The following is an 18,910-nucleotide window of genomic DNA, read 5'->3' as shown; positions in this document are numbered from 1 at the left end:
CTTAGGGTTGGAAAGAAACTTGACTCTATAGGGGTTCGCAGGTGTCCAGGGAGACGTTAATGTCTTAACAGAGAGATTCCACCTGACATCTGCAGCAGCAGCAGCAGCAGCACAGAACATCATGTGTTCAGAACATGAGTTCAGGAAGCACACTCCTGACCTGACGCCTAGGAACAAATGAGCCTTTCAGCCTCAGCTTCCTTCTCAGCTCAGTGTGTGAGCCAGTTTCAAATGCATTACAGACAGTTAGGAGGGTTCATTGACTGTTCTCATAAGGGTTTGTGGTCCATGGTAGCTATCCTTGATCTATAAATAAGAGAGGAAAATAAGAGAAACACAGTGTTAAATGATTTTTTTTCCATCTTAAATGGTGAAGATATGTTATTGAAATTTTTAACAATAACCTGTACTGTTTTGCAACCCATGTGGACATTTTTTTTTCTGGTGAAAATATAGTTTGCCTTATCCTCAAAAGTTTAAGTGTTATCTGGCTGATGGGCCCTAGGTACTCATTGCCTTCCTTCAAGCTTATGAGAGTTGGCAAGTCATTGGCCCCCTTTGGTGTCAGAAGCTGGCACAGCCACCGCATCTTCTGAATGTGATCCTCAGGACTTGGCATCAAAGGCACAGTTTCTTGCTTTAATTAAGTTGAGATGCATTCCTACATGTGACAGCTGCAAAGATGTATTCTCTTTACAATTGAATGTTGGAATTCTTAACATTGCATGGACTTCATTTTAAGGACTTTTTTTTTATCTCTTGTCCCTCTACTGTACCATGGTGGTTCTATGAGAGAGCATATGGCCCAGTAATTCTTTAAAGCTCATTTTATGGGCCACTCTCGGGCACTTCCTGCTGGCCTTTGGAACAGAGTCTTGTTTGTGACTGCATTTTTGCTATGTTTCTGCCAAAAACTTCCACCAAAAAAATAAGGCAATAAAACCACAGGGCCCTGTAAGCTATGGTCATCAGAATAGCTTAATGAAAGCAACCTCAACAATTGAGGTCTTTAACAGCCACCAGCACTGCAGGACTTAAACCCTGAACACAAGGACAGCCTGTACAGGTCACCTTTGTGGTTTATGGGAATATCTCAAAATGTTAAAGAATTCAAGACGATCTCAGGGAACAATCTCACAGTAAGCTATTTTTCTCTTAAGCAAAAAAAAAAAAATAGGGTAAAATTAGAAATTGGAGAGAGATACATGTAAACATTTTAAAGGTATTATATAGCAAAGAAAATATTTGTTGTATCCTCTTATTGCTACGTAAATTCATTGGCTCTTGCTGCAAGTTTTATCTCAACTAAATTGTGATTTTAGATGGCAGAAAGATATTTGAAACACAGACTGGATACAGAAAAATAGATCCTGATAAAAGGAGATTCCTGTAAGGGGCACCTAGTGTGAATAATTATGTCTTGATTATGATCTATGTGCTACTAAACAGTTTTAATATCAGAATTATGAATTGAAATCGATGAACTAGTGACATTTTGCAAAAACTGTGTTTTGATAGCTCCCAGGGTTTGTGCGACTTTTTGAGAGTAGGTGATTTTCTTGTGTTGCTAATAGGAACCCTGTTGTAATCACAAAGATCTTAGAAAAATTATGTTACCAATGGATGACATTTACCTGCAATAGAAAAGAAATGGTTAAGAAATAAGGGGTCTTCTCATCATGGTCATAATGAATTCTGATTAACCCTCAAAACCTGACCCATGTCTCTGGGCTTAAGAGGCTGACAATTTGACACTAGGAGCATTCAATCAAAAGTGTCCTAATATCACTCCGCCCTTCAGTTTCTCATCACTTACATTGACAGGGTTTTTCTTCCTGTGACCACTAAAAATGAATGATAATTTAATGATCTCTTTCAAATATAATAATAAAGAGGGATAAAAATATTCAGATTAATCACCTCTTGGGGCTATAAGAAATAGAAACAATAGGTCTATCTATTGACTGTTTATTTTGAAATATAGTTAAGTAATATTTTATTTAAAAAAATATAAAGGCAAATCTCACAGAACACACAGTTTAAGTCAATAGCTTTCTTTTATCAGTGCTGAAATTTGAACCCAACATTCTTGTTTTTACCACTGAACTGTGACCCTAATCATATTAGTTTGTATTGATGGCACCAACATACATGAATATCTCTCAGTTTTTTTTATAACCAAAAAGGAAATCAAATGAATTTGATTAAATAACACTGCACAAATAGCATGCCAGCCTTGCCAGATCCTCTGGTCGTACACAACTAATGACTGTTGATTAAGAGCAAATGGAGAAACAGGTCCAATTATGGAGATAAACAAATTACATCTTGGGGAAAGTTTTCATTTCAAACAGTCTGAATCAGGTGCTAGAGAGAATGGTTAATATATTTGCCTTGTGACTGTGAATGTGAGGGCCTGAGGTTCTTCACTAGAAACCCTGTAAATAAAGCCAGAACTGATGACTCATACTTATAAGCCCATCTCTGGATAGGAGATATGCTCCTGGGATTTACTGGTCAGCTAAACTTGACTCAGGTGAGCTATAGGTTGATGAGAGATAGTGTCTGGAGAGTGACACTTGAGTGTGTCCTCTAGTCTCCATGTGTATGCTCAATCTCATGTCTGCCCACCTGCACATGCATGAATGTTAAAACGTTAAGAACAGATGCGTTACTAATCACATAACATGTCTCATGAATCTATTTCTCTGAACCCAGGACTTTACATTCTGAAAACCAAAACAAATATTTATTTAGGAAGTAATGTAGTTCCACAGCAAAAGTACTAACTACATAATGTTTGATGGGGAAGCTCAGCCAATCACATCTGGCTAGGGTGTGGCTGCCTAGGTAGAAAAACAGGAGAGAAAGGTGCACGCACTCTCTATGCTGTGCTTGCTGGACCATTTCGGGTTTTGGATCTCTAACTCGGTTAGCGTGAGTTCCACTTCTTTCAGTTATTAAAAAATATAACTGTTGTTCTTGAGCTGGTCTGAGTATTCATCGTACCAACCGGACACGCAAACTCTACAATTGTTTCTTGCATTTTCTGTCCTCGCAAATAAACTAGCAAATATTCCCTTTCCAATTTCATCTGGAGATTTGGACTATTCAAAATTTTATTCTCTGTAGTCCATTTTATATCCACACCCAGATCACTTGTCCTGATTCCATTTTCTTACAAAGGGCTGTCCCTCCACATGCCCTTTGATAGCTCGTCTATCTTAGCCAACAAACTAATCAGTAGCGTTCTCCAACACCTTCCATGTTCTTCATAAATCTTCCCTCTTGTTGCCAGCTTGCTCTGAAGAGTTGAATTTTGTGCCTCTGAACCACAAGCCCTTATCTACAGTTGGTTTTGTCTGAAAATGTCACTAAATTTGTTTTCCCAATATCACATATGATGAACAATTTCTGTCTAAACTTTTTTTACATCTTCATTGCTCATTCAGTATTTTCTCTTGGCCCTTTATCTTTCTCTTATTACTTCCTCTTATCTCATTGTTACTCCATCTATGAACAGTTCATGTTTTCAGTATTTAAATCTAGAGACATATTTGTTAAATGCTTCATATTAAAAATTAGAGTGTCACTCCATATTTGTTAATATAGCTTTAAGTAATTTATTTGTTCATAAATCCTCTTCTTATACAGCTATACTTTACCTTCCCCTATCCATGGATGAGATGTTACAAAGACTACATGTCACTACTATAACATCTTATTTGTTATAATACGTATAACTTTTTAGATCATACTATAGTGGAACTTTAAACAACCTTAAAACATACTCTAATGTCAAGTACACAGGGGCTACAAAATGTTCATGAAGGAACTGACATACCTCAGATAATCTTCTAGTATAAACAATACGAAAGGTTTTTAAAATATCCCTTTTATAAGATACTTTGTAACAGTTTATTAAGTTGCTTATATGTCATATGTATGTTCTTATTTTATTTCTTTTACAATTCAGTAGTAGTATAGATTTATTCAGAAACATGTCTCTCTCCTATTGTTTAACAATATGATATTAAGAAATTTGTTTTTATTTGGGACAGGAGTTTTAGGCAGCTAAGTCTATCTTGTGATTCTCCTTTAAGTGTCTTCTCGGTTTTGAAATTACAGGTACACACTACCATGCGTACTTTATGTATTTTCCAAATCAGTCTGCTCTGAATTGATAGCTTCTTTCTGATTAATTGAAGTGTGTATGATTTCTAAGATGATTTATTATTACTTTTAACCAAATATTCTTCTTTTATTTTAGTAGAGTCCATATGAATATTAATTTCAGAACCCAAATTGTCTGCAGAATGACAGCAGAAGTGGCTTCTTTGCACTATGAAGTCTGAGCATCTAGAACTTTAGTCTCATTTATTTTTATTTATGGAAGGAATAGTCTCCCTTCCCTGACATAGCCAAGCTTGGTCCTCTTATGCTATATTAGATCTGTGCTTTCTTCATTTCCTTTGAAGGATGTCTGAAGGTAAAAGGTTAAATTACAGTAATAAAGAGATCACTCAATAAACGCCTCAAGCACAATAGAACTTGCAGTTTTGATCCATACAACCTACTTTAAAAATAATTAAACTAATTTTTAATGTGCCATATATTTATACAACATATAGTGATCATATTCGTCCATCATTTCCACTGTCCACCTCCTCCTAGAGAGCCGCCAGTCCATCTCCGACTAAGCTTCTTTTCATTTTATTATTTTTTGTTAATAATACATAGAGTCCAGTTACGGCTGTACATAGGCACATGGGTGTGTGGCCATCACTTGGACTTGAGCCACCTCCCAGTATGACATCCCCAAAGCAGAGCGATTCTCCTTCCCTCAGCAGCATCAATTACCTGTAGTTCTTGATTCATGCTGGACTTTTGACTAGTTTGATTTTGTGTAGTAAGCACGGTGCTGTGATTTGATGTGTAATAAACATGTTATATCAAGTATCAAGAAGTCTTTATGTCTTAGCTCTCTTCCACCTCTAAACCATGAAGATCCCAGAGCTTAGTGTGGGAAGGTTGATATATGATGCACCCACAACTGAGTGTTTCGAGTTATTTATACTTGGCACTCAAACCAGGTATGAGGTTCTGCATTAACTACTACCCATTACCAAAAATTCTTCTTTGGCTAAAACTGAAAGAAACACAAGTCTATGGTATCAAGAAAAGTTTAGAAGATAGTTTGACATCATGAGTGTTTATCAAAGCAAAAACAGTAGGTTTCTCCATTAAGGCCTATGATCTGTCCAGACATGGTTTTTGATCAGATTTATAGTACCTGGAATGAAATGTCCTCTCATATCCAATTGACATGCCAATAAGTACATTTTCAGTATCGCACCAATTCAGTACATTTTGCCAGGGAGGTCAGTATTTTAACATGTAGATTCAAGCATCCTGTAAGACCACTGATATCTTTTCTCCCTTAACCGTCTTCATAGCAAACCCTGGCACTGTGTAAGCTTTGTGGGAGGAAGAAGAGTTTTGTAGTCAGGTCAAGGTTGATTTCTCTACGTCCTGTAAGAAAAGCGAGGGGTGTCTTCAGCAGTAGGGTCTTACCATGTGGTCATGCTGGGTAACCAAGAGCAATGGGCACAACTTGTCACAAAGTCTCTTAAGTAGCCACATAATAGTAAATCTTTCATGGCTGGAAAGTAACTTTTGAATGGAAGTAGCTTGGATTTTGTTTTATTGGTGTGTCAAGAGTTAGTGAAGTTGAGTGAGAAGGAACCTTGAATGTTTGTAGAGTTGCAGTCTCAAACACAGGAACTGTTATTTTTATGTTTGAAAAAAATATTATATACACATATATATATATATATAAAATATATATATATACATATATATATATATGCCTACAAAGAAGTCTGGAGAATGAATCATCATCTAATTAGATAAGTATGTTTGATTTCAACCCTGCTACTACTGAAAAATTGAGAATAGATCCTCACAGACAGAAAATTCTGTTTCCAAATGGTCATACTTTGTTAACAATGTACTTTTATTTGGTAAATCTGATTTTCCTTTTAGATGCTCAGCAAAATAACAATAAGTCATACCTTTGCTATTAATTATCATTACAAATATAGCTCCTGCACTTAAACAACATTCTTATCCTTCAGCAAGTGAATCAGTTTACTAAATGAGTGTGTGAGTGATTGAGAGAATGAATGAATGAATGCATGAAGAGATGGTTGGATGATGTATTTTACAGATGAAGACATTGATGTTCAGAAGGAATTGAGCATTTGCCCATTACTGCAGGTTTGTTTACTTTTTCTAGGAATGTTGAGAGATTTAATCATTAGCTCCATGGTTTATGAAGGTTTCACCCATTTCTGAATTTTTAGACTTCCTCAATGTAGGGAATCAAATCACACATCTCAAATAACTTAGAGAAACAGCTTTCTGAGAGAATGTAGACAGTAGAGGATATGCTTTCTCACAGGTCCTGTCAACGACAGCTTTGTTTCTCAGGCTGTTATAACATAAATCTGAGACATTCTTTAACTGTGAAACAGCAGCCATTAATCTAAAAAGGCAGACTTTAGCATATTGGCTGCATAACCATTATGTATTTATTATTTATGTATGTATGTATGTATGTATGTATGTATGTATGTATGTATGTTTGTTGGTTGGTTGGTTGGTTGGTTGGTTGGTTGGTTGGTTGGTTGGTTTTTCAAGACAGGCTTCTCTGTTTAAGAGTTCTGGCTGTCCTGGAACTCTTTCAATAGATCAGGATGGCCTTGAACTCACAGAAATCCACCTGACTCTACCTTCTGAGTGTTGGGATTAAAGGCATGAGTCACCACTATCCAGCAAGCATACACTTTTAAATACACTTTGGCCGGACATATTAAGTATGAGCTATGCTTAGACGACCAACTGTTGGCTTACAAACTGTCTGAGAGAATAAAAGCAAACATAGTGAGTAGCCATAACAAATGTGTTTATCACAATCTTTACTGAATTATATCTAAATGAAAGACAGAAAGACTTTTTGAATAAATCACAGTAAATTATCCATTAGCTCCATATTCTTCAGCTAAATATGAGTATCTGCTGCTCATAACAATCAAAGTAAGTTCCTTTTAAGACTTCCAGATTCTTATGAAACTCTGAAAAGTAAGGAATTCTAAATCTGTTTTCTTTGTTTTCCAAGATATTGAAGACTTTGAAACCAAAACCAGAAGCACAGTGTCTGTCCGAGAAGGTCAAGGTGTGGTGCTCCTCTGTGGCCCACCACCACACTTTGGAGGTATGTTGTGGGTAGTTTGTGTCAGCCAATTCTTGGGCTCCATCGGAAAGTGAAGGAGGCACACAGCATCCTAGAATACCTGACATTTCACCTACATTCATAGAATCTGAGAAAGGTGCAGGAAGTCCATCAGCCATCTAGACAGTCCTGCAATCTAATGTTTTTATTTAAAATATTCTTCATAGCTGGGCAGTGGTGGCTCATGCTTTTAATCCCAGCACTATGGAGGCAGAGACAGGTAGATATATCTGAGTTTGAGGCCAGCCTACAGAGCAAGTTACAGGACAGGCTTCATAAGCTAACAGAGAAACTCTGTCTTAAAAAAATAAACAAAACAAAACACAGCAAAACAAAACAAATCTCTTCTTATAACTACTGGACAAATATGTCCCTGACAAGATGAAGCTGGGAGCTCTAAACAGTGCTGGTGTTGGACCTGCTATAAAACTGAGTACATGATCTGATGCTATGACCCATCACTCAGGACAATGCATATGTGAATGAACTCTGAAATTCAGCTTCGTCTTACATAGAATTAGGCAAACATTATTAACAGTGTTTTATATCTAAATTAATTTGACTTATATAATGTACCTTAATAAAAATGAAAACTAAAATTATTTCATTTTTTTATGTTTTAAGCTAAAAGGTTTTAAGCAGAGTCTACTGGAAATTGTCCCATGTAGGCATCCCAGATATTCATACTGCCTATTCATATTAGCTTCCATACTAAAATGGGAGAGTTCTTAAAAAGATCAAACATATTCTTTTAAGATAAAAAGCAAATTTGTACTTCTAATGTTAAACTGAATCTTCTTTATAAGTATCTAAAATATATTATTATTATTTTCATTTTATATCACCTTTGTGATGTGCCAGCACAAAAAGCAAAAGAACCTAATTAGAAGCTAACAATATATTTTCCCTCACTCCTAAAAAATATGTTTACCTAAGGTGTTAGAGAGCTGCTATGCTCACAATGCTGTCTCAGCATCAAGTTATATTCTTGTAAAGTGCACACGAACATTGCTTATGATTTGGATAGTGTCTTTTTTTTTCTTTCTTGACCTTATGGAAAATTCTATTCTTGTAACAATATCTGGCATTGAAAAATAAGGAAACACTAGGTCCTTTGGTACTTTGACTATATTCAAAGATTCCTGGGGGTGTTGAAAATTTTTCAGTCTTGGTTTAATCATGGATGATAGAAATAAAAATAATTGTGAGTAAACCAGACACACACACACACTAAAGGAAAAAGTCTTTTAAAACATTCTTTTAAAGCAAAAAAGCCTCACTGCCATATAATGAGTCCTATGAAACTAAATCAGTGGATAACACTGAATACATTAAAGTAAGAACTTTGTAAGGAACAAGACTCTTAGATAGGAGTGAATGCAAGTTTGTCTATTTCCATGGGCAATGATCAGAATCATTCCATGGATATCTGACAATGATGTTTCCTGGGTAGCATAACAATTTCCTCCTGGAAAATTTTATCATTGATCAAAAGTAAATTTATCTCTTTGAGGAAAGTTATGATGGAATAATATTCTTTGAAGTAGAACATAATATATCTTTGTGTCTTCACATGGCTTTTGCTATATATTTCTTTGGGGTCATACTTTCATTAAGAACTTTTTATTTCCTTGAGTTTTCCTAAGTGTCTGCTATTTGTTTGCAATTTTTCCCCATTGGAATTGTTTTCTCTATTTTTCTCTTATAAGAAAGTTATTGACTTTTATCTGCTACTTTTCCAAAAAGGTTTGTTAGTTGTGCTGAGATGTGACACTTTTATATTCCTCCTCCTCCTCCTCCTTTCTCCTCCTTCCTCCTCCTCCTTCCTCCTCCTCCTCCTTTCTCCTCCTTCCTCCTCCTCCTTCCTCCTCCTCCTCCTTCCTCCTCCTCCTTTCTCCTCCTCCTCCTTCTTCTCCTTCTTCTTTTCTCTCTCTCTCTCTCTCTCTCTCTCTCTCTCTCTTTTGAGAAAGGGTTTTTCTATGAATCAGTCTTGGGCTATCTTGAAACTTATTCTGTAGATTAGTTGGTCTCGAACTCACAGATATCCACCTGCCTCTGCCTCCCACATGCTGGAATTAAAAGCATGTGCCACTAACCCCTGGCACATTTTTTTCAACTAATATAAAATATTCATCTTATTTATTTTGTGTTTTTGTGTGTGTATGTCTATTTCCATGAATCAACATCACTCTAATTCTTATGTGCTGATATCAATATTGCTTCTCTTAGAAATCAGTTATAGATTCCATAATGACAGCAGGTCATAAAGGCTGATGGTTTTTAAACAAATTATGTACAAGTTAGTTCCGTGCCTTTCTGTCCACACACATCTAGTACAATATGTGCAAAAAGTCTTTCTACATAAAGGGAAAAGTTATAATAATTTTGATATTATTAGCATATGAGTGTGTTTTATTGTTCTTCTAGTGTGTTCACAAAAATATATTCAAATCATCTCTTAAAAATAGAAGTATTTGAAATATACTTAAATATGTTTTATAAAGATCATTCTAAGAACACAAGCGAAAAACTTAACGTGTTTGAGTTCTATAAGACTTTCTGTCAACAAAAGTGTCTGTGCCCGAAAACAAGATATGAAAAAGAGTTCATGGAGTTTCCATATAAATGCTGACTAATAGCATAACATAACAACAATGTAAGTGTTATAGAACATAGTCATTCAGCCAAAACAGCTGCAATTTTCATGAGATTAGCTGTGCCTATTTGCCACAGATCATGAAGGCTGGACTGTTGACATTACTTCATGAAAGGAGGGGCTTGTGACAGCCTATTGGTCCTTTATCTGATATTGCAGTTAATGTTCCTAAACATTTGTGTACAACTTTGCCTTCATTGCACATGGCCTGGACTGAGGTTGTACCCACAGTGATATACCACATAATCAGGGGAGTTTAATAGAATGATACTCTACCTACATTGCTATGCAGTAGCCATCATGTACATTACAGTTTACATTGGGTGTAGACCTTCCTGTACTTTGAGGCCATCATTACTCCTGTCCACAAACTCACACTCAAACTCCTTAAGTGGACACAATAAACTCATTGGTTCCAGAGTGTAAACTTTGGTGGATTAGTACATTGGTTTGTTTTTGAGTCTTTATGAGAATGGAAAGACAATATTTAAGAATCCCCATGGGAGAAATTTCTTCCTGTAGCATTACAACACAGCATAATATAACATAAGAATTTAACCTGATATAACAATATAATCTAACCTAACATGACAATATAACAATAGAACATAAATTATGATATTCCTACAACTGAACAGATAGGTTTAAGAAGTTATTATTCCTTTTGCATGAATAGAAGAAAACTCACCTCTCGTACTGATGTTTTGTGAATGTTTTCTTCCAAATTTAGCAGTAACCAAAAGTGTAGAGATGCTATCTCTCTAGGGGAAATGGGGAGAATTTTAGGGAGGCTGAAGCTATTGTACCAAAGAATGGGTCTGTGAAATGAAAAAGCATCCCCTGCACATATAAAGAAAATAATCATGATTTAAGCTATAATTTTAGTATAGAACATTTTAATAAAATCAGAAGTGATTTTTATTAATCTTAATATTTTATTATAATCATTATTAATCTTAATATTCAGTCTCATTTAATCTTATGATATCTGTATCAGCAAGTTTCTTGTCTCTGAAACATATTCCTAAGATAATACATGTTTAAAGATAAAGAGCTTGTTTAGGGTCATGAACATAATGGCAAAATGACATAGCCTATATATTCATTCTCTCTCTCTCTAAAACATATGTTTATTTATATATTTTGAGAGCAAGATAAGTATATATGTTTATATGTATGTATGTACATATATACATAAGTACACCCATATATGTATCTAAACATCTCTATCTCTCATAATATATAAATAAATAGGTGATTTCTCATTGTTCAATTGTTTGATTGGTTTTTTTTGTTTGTTTGTTTGTTTTTTTTTGTTTTGGTTAGAGACAGGATTTCTCTGTAGCTTTCAGCCTGTCCTGGAATTCTATCTATAGACCCAGGCTAGCCTTGAACTCACAGAGATCTGCTTGCCTCTGCCTCCCAAGTGTTGAGATTAAAGGTACATGCCACTAATAGACGTTATTTTTAAGTACCCATCAGCAGGTTTCTGTTAATTCATCCTAGGGCATATTATTATTATTATTATTATTATTATTATTATTATTATTATTATTATTATTTTATTACTTTAAAATACCAATCCAAATTCCCACTGCCTACTTTCCTCCAAATCCCTCCACAAACCCTCCTCTCTCCAATCCTAAAAGAGGGCAAGGCACCTAGATCTGTAGAAAGTCCAAGGCCCTCCCCACTACATCTAGGTTGAGCAAGGTATACATCCAAAGAGAGCAGGATCCCAAAAAGCCAGTACATGCAGTAGAGATAAATCCCGGTGCCACTGTCAGTGGCCCCTCAGTCTGCCTTAACTGTCAGCCGCATTCAGATGCACTAGTTTGTTCCCATGCTCGTTCACTCCCTGTCCAGCTAGAGTTGGTGAGCTCCAATTAGCTCAGGCAGACTGTCTCAGTGGCTGAACCCCCTTATGGTCTTGACCTCTTTGCTCATATTCTCACTTCTTCCACTCTTCAACTGGACCTTGGGAGCTCAGTCCAGTGCTCAGATGTGATTCTCTGCCTCTGTTTCCATCTGTTGTTGTACAAAGATTTTATGGTGATATTTAAGATAATCATCAGTCTGACTACAGGGCTAGGACAGTTTGGTACCCCTCTCCTCCATTGCTTAGGGTCTTAGCTGGAGTTATCCTTGTGGATTCCTGGGAATTTTTCTAGAGCCAGGTTTCTTGCTAACCCCATAATGACTCCCTCAATCAAGATATCTCTTTCCTTGCTCTCATATCTGTCCTTCCTCCATCTCAACTATCTCATTCCCTTAAATTCTTCTCAACCCTCCCCTTCTCCTTTTCCCTTTCTCCCCTACCTTCTACCCCCCACACCCATGCTTCCACTTTTTTTCCAGGCAATCTTGTCTGTTTCTAATCCCCAGGTGGGTCTATATATGTTTTTCTTTGGGTTCGCCTTATTGCTTAGCTTCTTTAGGACCATGAACTATAGACTCAAGGTTTTTTGTTTTTGTCTAGTATCTACTTATGCACGAGTACATACCATATTCATTTTTGGGGGTCTGAGTTACCTCACTCAGGATAGTGTTTTCTAATTCCAGCCATTTGCATGCAAAATTCAAGATGTCATTGTTTTTTTACCACTGAGTAGTTCTCTAATGAGAGATGTCTCAGAGGTTAAGAGTACCGACTGCTCTTCCTGAGGTTCTGAGTTCAATCCCCAGCAACAACATAGTGCTTCATAACCATCTAAAATGGGATCTGGTGCCCTCTTCACATCAAGACTTGTGAATAAACAGGACAGTTTATTTTAAGATGAAAGAATAAAGAAATAAGCCACATTTTAAAAAAAAATCAAAAATCAACATTTCTATGAGATAATAGTTTTCACCATTGAAGACAATGAATCTGTCTTATGATTTGGGGTATAGACCTTTTAGTTCTGCCTTCATAATATTTGTGAATTTCTAGTTTATTTTAAAGGAACTATCATTTATTTTTTTCTGTCCCATTTCTCTGATAGAATCATTGAATGTGTGCCAGTGGTTGAGATCAGCTGTGCCTGTGGGAAGAAAACAGCACTGTTTTGTGTTTTGTGAGCCTAATATTTGTGTTCCTGTCATAAAGTAGTTGACAGTTTAACTTAAATTGAAAATTACTCCAAAGAATGACTCAAAACAGCATTGTGTGTGTGTGTGTGTGTGAGAGAGAGAGAGAGACAGAGAGACAGAGAGACAGAGACAAAGATAGAGAGAAGAAAATTACATTGAGAAAAATTCCAAACGTTCATGACCCTTCCTCCTAGTTGGTGGGTTTTCTGTTTCTGGAAAAAATAAAAATGGTTTTCGCGTATTTGTTCAAACAATTCACAATGCATTCATCACACCTTTTTTTAATCATAAAAATTTCTCTTCTTCTCTCACACTTTCTGACCACAGTTTCCTCTTCTTCCACTCCTCCTAGTCCATACCCCCACATTCCCTGTCCCCTAGATCAACATATTCTGTTTCCTTTCAAAAAAAAAGAACAGGCCTCCCAGGGAAATCCAAGAACATGTCTTCACAAGATACAATAAGACTTGGTAAAAATCCACGTGCCATGGCTGGACACAGGACAACCCTGTAGGAGGGAAAGTGTTCCAAGCACAGATAAAACATCAGAGACACGCCCCAACTCCCATTACTGGGAGTCTCACCAGAACAGCAATCTACATAACCATAACATAAATCCAGAGGGTCTAGCATAAACCCATTCAGAATCTGTGTTTATCGCAATTTCTGTGATTCCCTATAACCCTTGCTTAGTTGCTTTTGTGGGCCATGTTCTTATGGTGTCTTTGATCACTCTGACTCATAATCTTTCCTTCCCTCTCCTGTGGTGTTCCTCTGGCTTTGTCTAGTGTTTGACTGTGGGTCTCTGCATCTGCTCCCATCAGTTGCTAGATGATAACCTTCTGATTACAATTATAGTTGAATATCTTTAGGAATCATCTCATTGACACTTTTTTTTCCAAATTGTGTTAGTTCTATCCTAGATCTCTGAGATGATCTCCTCTGGTTCTTGGTCATGTAGTCAGTGTCAGGTGTGCACTCCTTCTTGGGGAGTATGCCATAAGTTAGACCAGTCATGGGCCGGCCACTCCCACAAGTTCTTTGCTACCATCAACCCTGAACATCTTGCAGACATATGGGAATACATCCCTCTTATCAATCTTTGTAGTCACACTTGTAAATCCAGGACTAGAGAAGCAATGGAGCGAGTATTATGAGTTCATAACATTTCACTACATAGTGGATTTATTTTTTTTTTACATTTTTAAATTATTGTTTCATTATTTTTACATACTGGTCACATTTCCCCTCCCTTCTCTCCTTCCATTCCCTTGTCTTGCCTCGCATCTACCTGCTTCTTCATCCACTCCTCCTCCATCTCCATTCAAAAAAGGCAGGCCTCCCATGAGCATCAGCAAAACAAACATGACACATCAAAGTTGAGGCAGGACAAAGCTCCTCACCATACATCAAGGCTGGGCAGGGTAATCCAGCATGGGAAAGAGGTTCCCAAAAGCCAGCTCAAGCAACATGAGCAGGTCCCTGTTACCACTGCTAGAAGATCAACAGACATACCAAACTACACAAGTATCATCCACATTCAGAGGGTCATGCAGGCTCCGTAGCTGATGGTCTAGAGTCCATGAGTTCCTACAAGCTCAGGTCAGCTGTCTCTGTGGGTTGCCCTGTCCTGATCTTGACCTCCTGATTCATAAAATTTCTCCTCCCTCTCTTCAATAGGAATGTCAGAGCTTGGCCCAGTGCTTGACTGTGGATCTCTCTATCTGCTTCCATTAGTTACTAGATGAAGGCTCTCCTTACAAGAGCTTTTCAGTTTTAGGAGGTCTCATTTGTTAATTGTTGACATCAGTTTTGTGCTACTGTTGTTATATTTAGGAAGTTGTCTCCTGTGACAATGTGTTCAAAGCTAACTTCTAGTTTTTCTTCTAACAGTTTCAGTTTGGTTTATGTTGATGTCTTTGACCCAGTTGAACTTAAGTTTTGTGGAGAAAGATAAGGTTCTATTTGGAATCTTCTCCATATTGACATCCAGTTATACCAGTATAATCTGTTGAAGATGCTTTCTTTTTTCCATTGTATAATTTTGGCTTCTTTGTCAAAAATCAGGTATTCATAGGTATGTAAATTTACATCAGATTCTTCAGTTCAATTCCATTGATCTACCTATCTGTTTTTATGCCAATATCTTGATTTTTATTAGTATAGTAATAAAACACACACAAGGCATACAAACATGCACCCACACCCTCACCTGCATTCACACACATACATACACACATATTAGAACTTGAAGTCAGGGTTGGTGATGCCTCTGGAAGTTCCTTTATTGTTTTAGTTATCCTGGGTTTTTTTTTTTTTCCATATGAGGTTTAATATTGTTCTTTTAAGTTCTTTAAAGAATTCTGTTGGGATTTTGATGGAGATTACATTGAAACTGTAGATTGAACTTGGTTAAGTTGTCACTTATTACTGTGTTAATCCTACTGCTTCAAGAACATATGAGATCTTTTCATTTTCAGATATTGTCTTCTATTTCTTTCTTAAACGATTTAAAGTTCTGGTCATATAGCTCTGTCACTTGTTTGGTTAGAGTTACACCAAGGTATTTTATATTATTTATATATTGGAAACAGTATTGATTCCTTGATTTCTTTCTCACATTATCAATTGTATGGAAGAGGGCTACTGAGTTTTTGAGTTAATCTTGTATCCAGCTATATCACTGAAGGTTTATTTCAGCTGTAGGAAATCATTGGAAGAATTTTAGGGTCACTTATGTATACTATCATATCATCTGTAAATAGTGAAAGTTTGACTACTTTCTTCCCAATTAGTATCTCTTTGGTCACCTTTTGTTATCTTAGTGCTCTGGTAGAACTTACAGTACTATAATGAATAGATATGGAGAGTGTGAACAGCCTAGTTTTGTTCATGATTTTAGTTGAATCTTTTTGAGTTTCTCTCCATTTAATTTGATGTTAATGGTTCTGTACTGCTTTTATTATGTTTCAGTATGTTTCTTGTATTTCTGATCACTTCAAGACCTTTTCTTGTGTTTCCGTATGTTCCTCATATTACTGATCACTCCAAGACCTTTCTCCTGTAGAGGTGTTGAATTTTGTCAAAGCCTTTTTCAACATTTAATGAGATAATCACGCTTTATTTTTCTTTCAGTTTATTTATATGGTGGATTACATTGGCAGATTTTCATATGTTAAACTGTGGGATGAAGTCTCCTATATCATTGTGGATGATTTTTTTCTATGCAATTTTGGATTCGGTTTGTAATTATTTTTTATTAATGTTTTTACATCAATGTTGATGAGGTAGATTGGTCTGTAATTCTCTTCGAAGCATCTTTGTTTGATTTGGGTATCAGAATAACTGTGGACTCATAAAAAATTTGTTAATCTTCCTTCTGTTTCTCTTGTGTTAAACAATTTGAATATTGGTATTAGCTCTTTTTTGATATTCTGGTAGAATTCCACATATCCATTTGGTACTGGGTATTTCTTCTTCCTTTTTTTTTTTTTGTTTGTTTGTTTGTTTGGGAGGCCTTTAACAAGTGCTTCTATTTCCTTGGGAGTTATAGCGTTTAAAAAAAAAATGTTTATCTGGTCTTGATTTTGTTTTGGTATGTGTAGGAAAGGGTCCACTTGTTCGTACCAGGCACCCAGACCTGAAATAACCATATAGAAATTGTATTAATTAAACCACTGCTTGGCCCATTAGCTCTAACTTCTTATTAGCTAATTCTTACATCTTAATTTAACCCATTTCTATTAATCTGTGTATTGCCACATGGTTGTGGCTTACTGGCCAGATTCTAACCAGCGTCTGTTTCAGGTGGAGAATCCATGGCTTCTCCTGGCTCTACCTTTTTTCCTCCCAGTATTCAGTTCTGTCTTCCTTGCCTACCTAAGTTCTGCCCTATCAACAGGCCAAGGCTGCTTCTTTATTCATTAACCAATAAAAGCAACACAGAATGAAGGAAGCCCACACCAGGTATGTGGTGCATATCAAGAAAGTTGTCTATTTCTTTTAGATTTTCTAATTTAATTTCATGAAGTACAAGTTTTCAAAGTATGACCTCTGAATTTCCTCATGTCTGTTGCTATGTTCCCCTTTTCATTTCTGATTTTGTTAATTTGGATGTTCTCTCTTTCTCTACCTTTTAGTTAGCTTGGATAATGGCTTGTCTATCTTGTTGATTTTCTAAATATCATTGAATATGCAAAAGACAGGCAACATGATAACATCATACTCATAATGCCACAAAGTTATTGAGCATGCTAACACTCACTAAATATTTTTAAATGTAATTAGTGCTTTTGATTTTTCCATTTTCCTTGGGAACACTGGAGATAAAAAGGCAGCTTTTTGATTCACAAATTGTAAAGATTTTCATATAAATCACAACATTTATTGAGAAGAAGAAAAATAGACAGCAGAGAATAGGAGATAGTAGGAATTCCTGCAACTTGTTTAGGTTTTAAAAAAGACTATTGAAATTTTAGAAAAGAAATGAACGTATTAGAGAGTTTTATGAAAAGAAAATTTAGATGACTATATATGCCAAGGATCTATGTTAGAACTGCATATGGCTTATTAAAGGAACAAGAGAAACATCAATGTGGACATACCAAATCATTCATAGCAGTGTCATTGAAAATAAAGAATCCTACTTTGAAACACTTTATTTTTTGTTTCTTTTTAAATTTATTTATTTATTTATTAAAGATTTCTGCCTCGTCCCCGCCACCGCCTCCCATTTTACTCCCCCTCCCCCAAACAAGTCCCCCTCCCTCATCAGCCCTAAGAGCAATCAGGGTTCCCTGCCCTGTGGGAAGTCCAAGGACCACCCACCTCCATCCAGGTCTAGTAAGGTGAGCATCCAAACTGCCTAGACTCCCACAAAGCCAGTACGTGCAGTAGGATCAAAAACCCATTGCCATTGTTCTTGAGTTCTCAGTCTGCTATGTTCAGCTAGTATGGTTTTATCCCATGCTTTAAGTCCTTTCATTTAATTTTGCTTTGTTTCCTGAATGAGATCAGAATATATTAAATTAAATTGAGAAGAAGAAAAACCCACTTTTTGTGATTTCCATTTTTATTATTCTATAAGAAGAATATCATCTGTTGATCACAATATTGAGGTGACAGATAATGGACTTAGACCTTTGATTGTGGTTAACAGATAATATCTGACCATCTTCAGTATGCGTGTAGAAGTTATAATTGAAACAATTTCCTAAAGATTTGGATTGAGATTATATGAGAAAGTCAAGAATAGCTCCAGGGTCTAGGTTCTTATACTAAACTTGAAATTGGATGTTGTTTCTTAGTGGTATAGAAACACTAAAGTGAAGTCAAGAACATAAAAGGAGCTGCAAAATCTTAGGAATAAAATTTTTATGTTATTATTTTTGAGAATTTTGTACAGCATATTTTAAATATATTCTCTTTTGTTGTTTTTCTTTCAAAACAGGGTTTCTCTGTAGCTTTGGAACCTGTCCTGGAACTAGCACTTGTAGACCAGGCTTGTCTCAAACTCATATAGATTCACCTGCCTCTACCTCCTAAGTGTTGGAATTAAAGGCATGCGCCACCAATGCCCAGCTTGAATATATTCTTTTCTCTTCCTCAACTCCTCCTAGGTTCTCCCTCACCTCCCTACCCGCACAGACTCATGTTCTTTCTGAAACAAGCAAAAATCAAAACAAATAAGCACACACACACATATGGAATTATTCAGCCAATGACTTCTGAGCATAATGCCTGCCTTGGTGTATGGTTGACATATGCAGGGTCACTCCATTGAGGACTACATGGTTTCACTCTCCCAGTGGCTAGCACTTAAAAATGCATTCTTGTCTAGGAGTGTGTGACCTTGTGCCAATTTCCTTGGCTCCATGCTGGTATTTTGA

At 36.3% G+C, this 18,910-nt stretch overlaps 1 protein-coding gene across 3 annotated transcripts in view; it reads left to right on the top strand.

The window, feature by feature from the left end:
- Positions 1-18,910, top strand: part of LOC130873039 (contactin-6) — a 370,643-nt gene that overhangs the window by 201,184 nt on the left and 150,549 nt on the right. For 2 of the 3 annotated variants that reach the window (XM_057767557.1, XM_057767564.1), the window contains one exon: positions 7,181-7,276. The exons of the other annotated variant lie outside the window; for it this stretch is intronic. In XM_057767557.1, coding sequence (XP_057623540.1) covers positions 7,181-7,276 — 96 coding nt within the window. The remainder of the gene's footprint in view (positions 1-7,180; positions 7,277-18,910) is intronic. 3 annotated transcript variants of the gene reach the window in all.

The sequence above is a fragment of the Chionomys nivalis genome, chromosome 1 (assembly GCF_950005125.1).
Source record: "Chionomys nivalis chromosome 1, mChiNiv1.1, whole genome shotgun sequence".
NCBI lineage: Eukaryota > Metazoa > Chordata > Mammalia > Rodentia > Cricetidae > Chionomys > Chionomys nivalis.
Note: the sequence above shows the minus strand (reverse complement) of the source record. Positions and strands in the feature narration are given on the sequence as shown.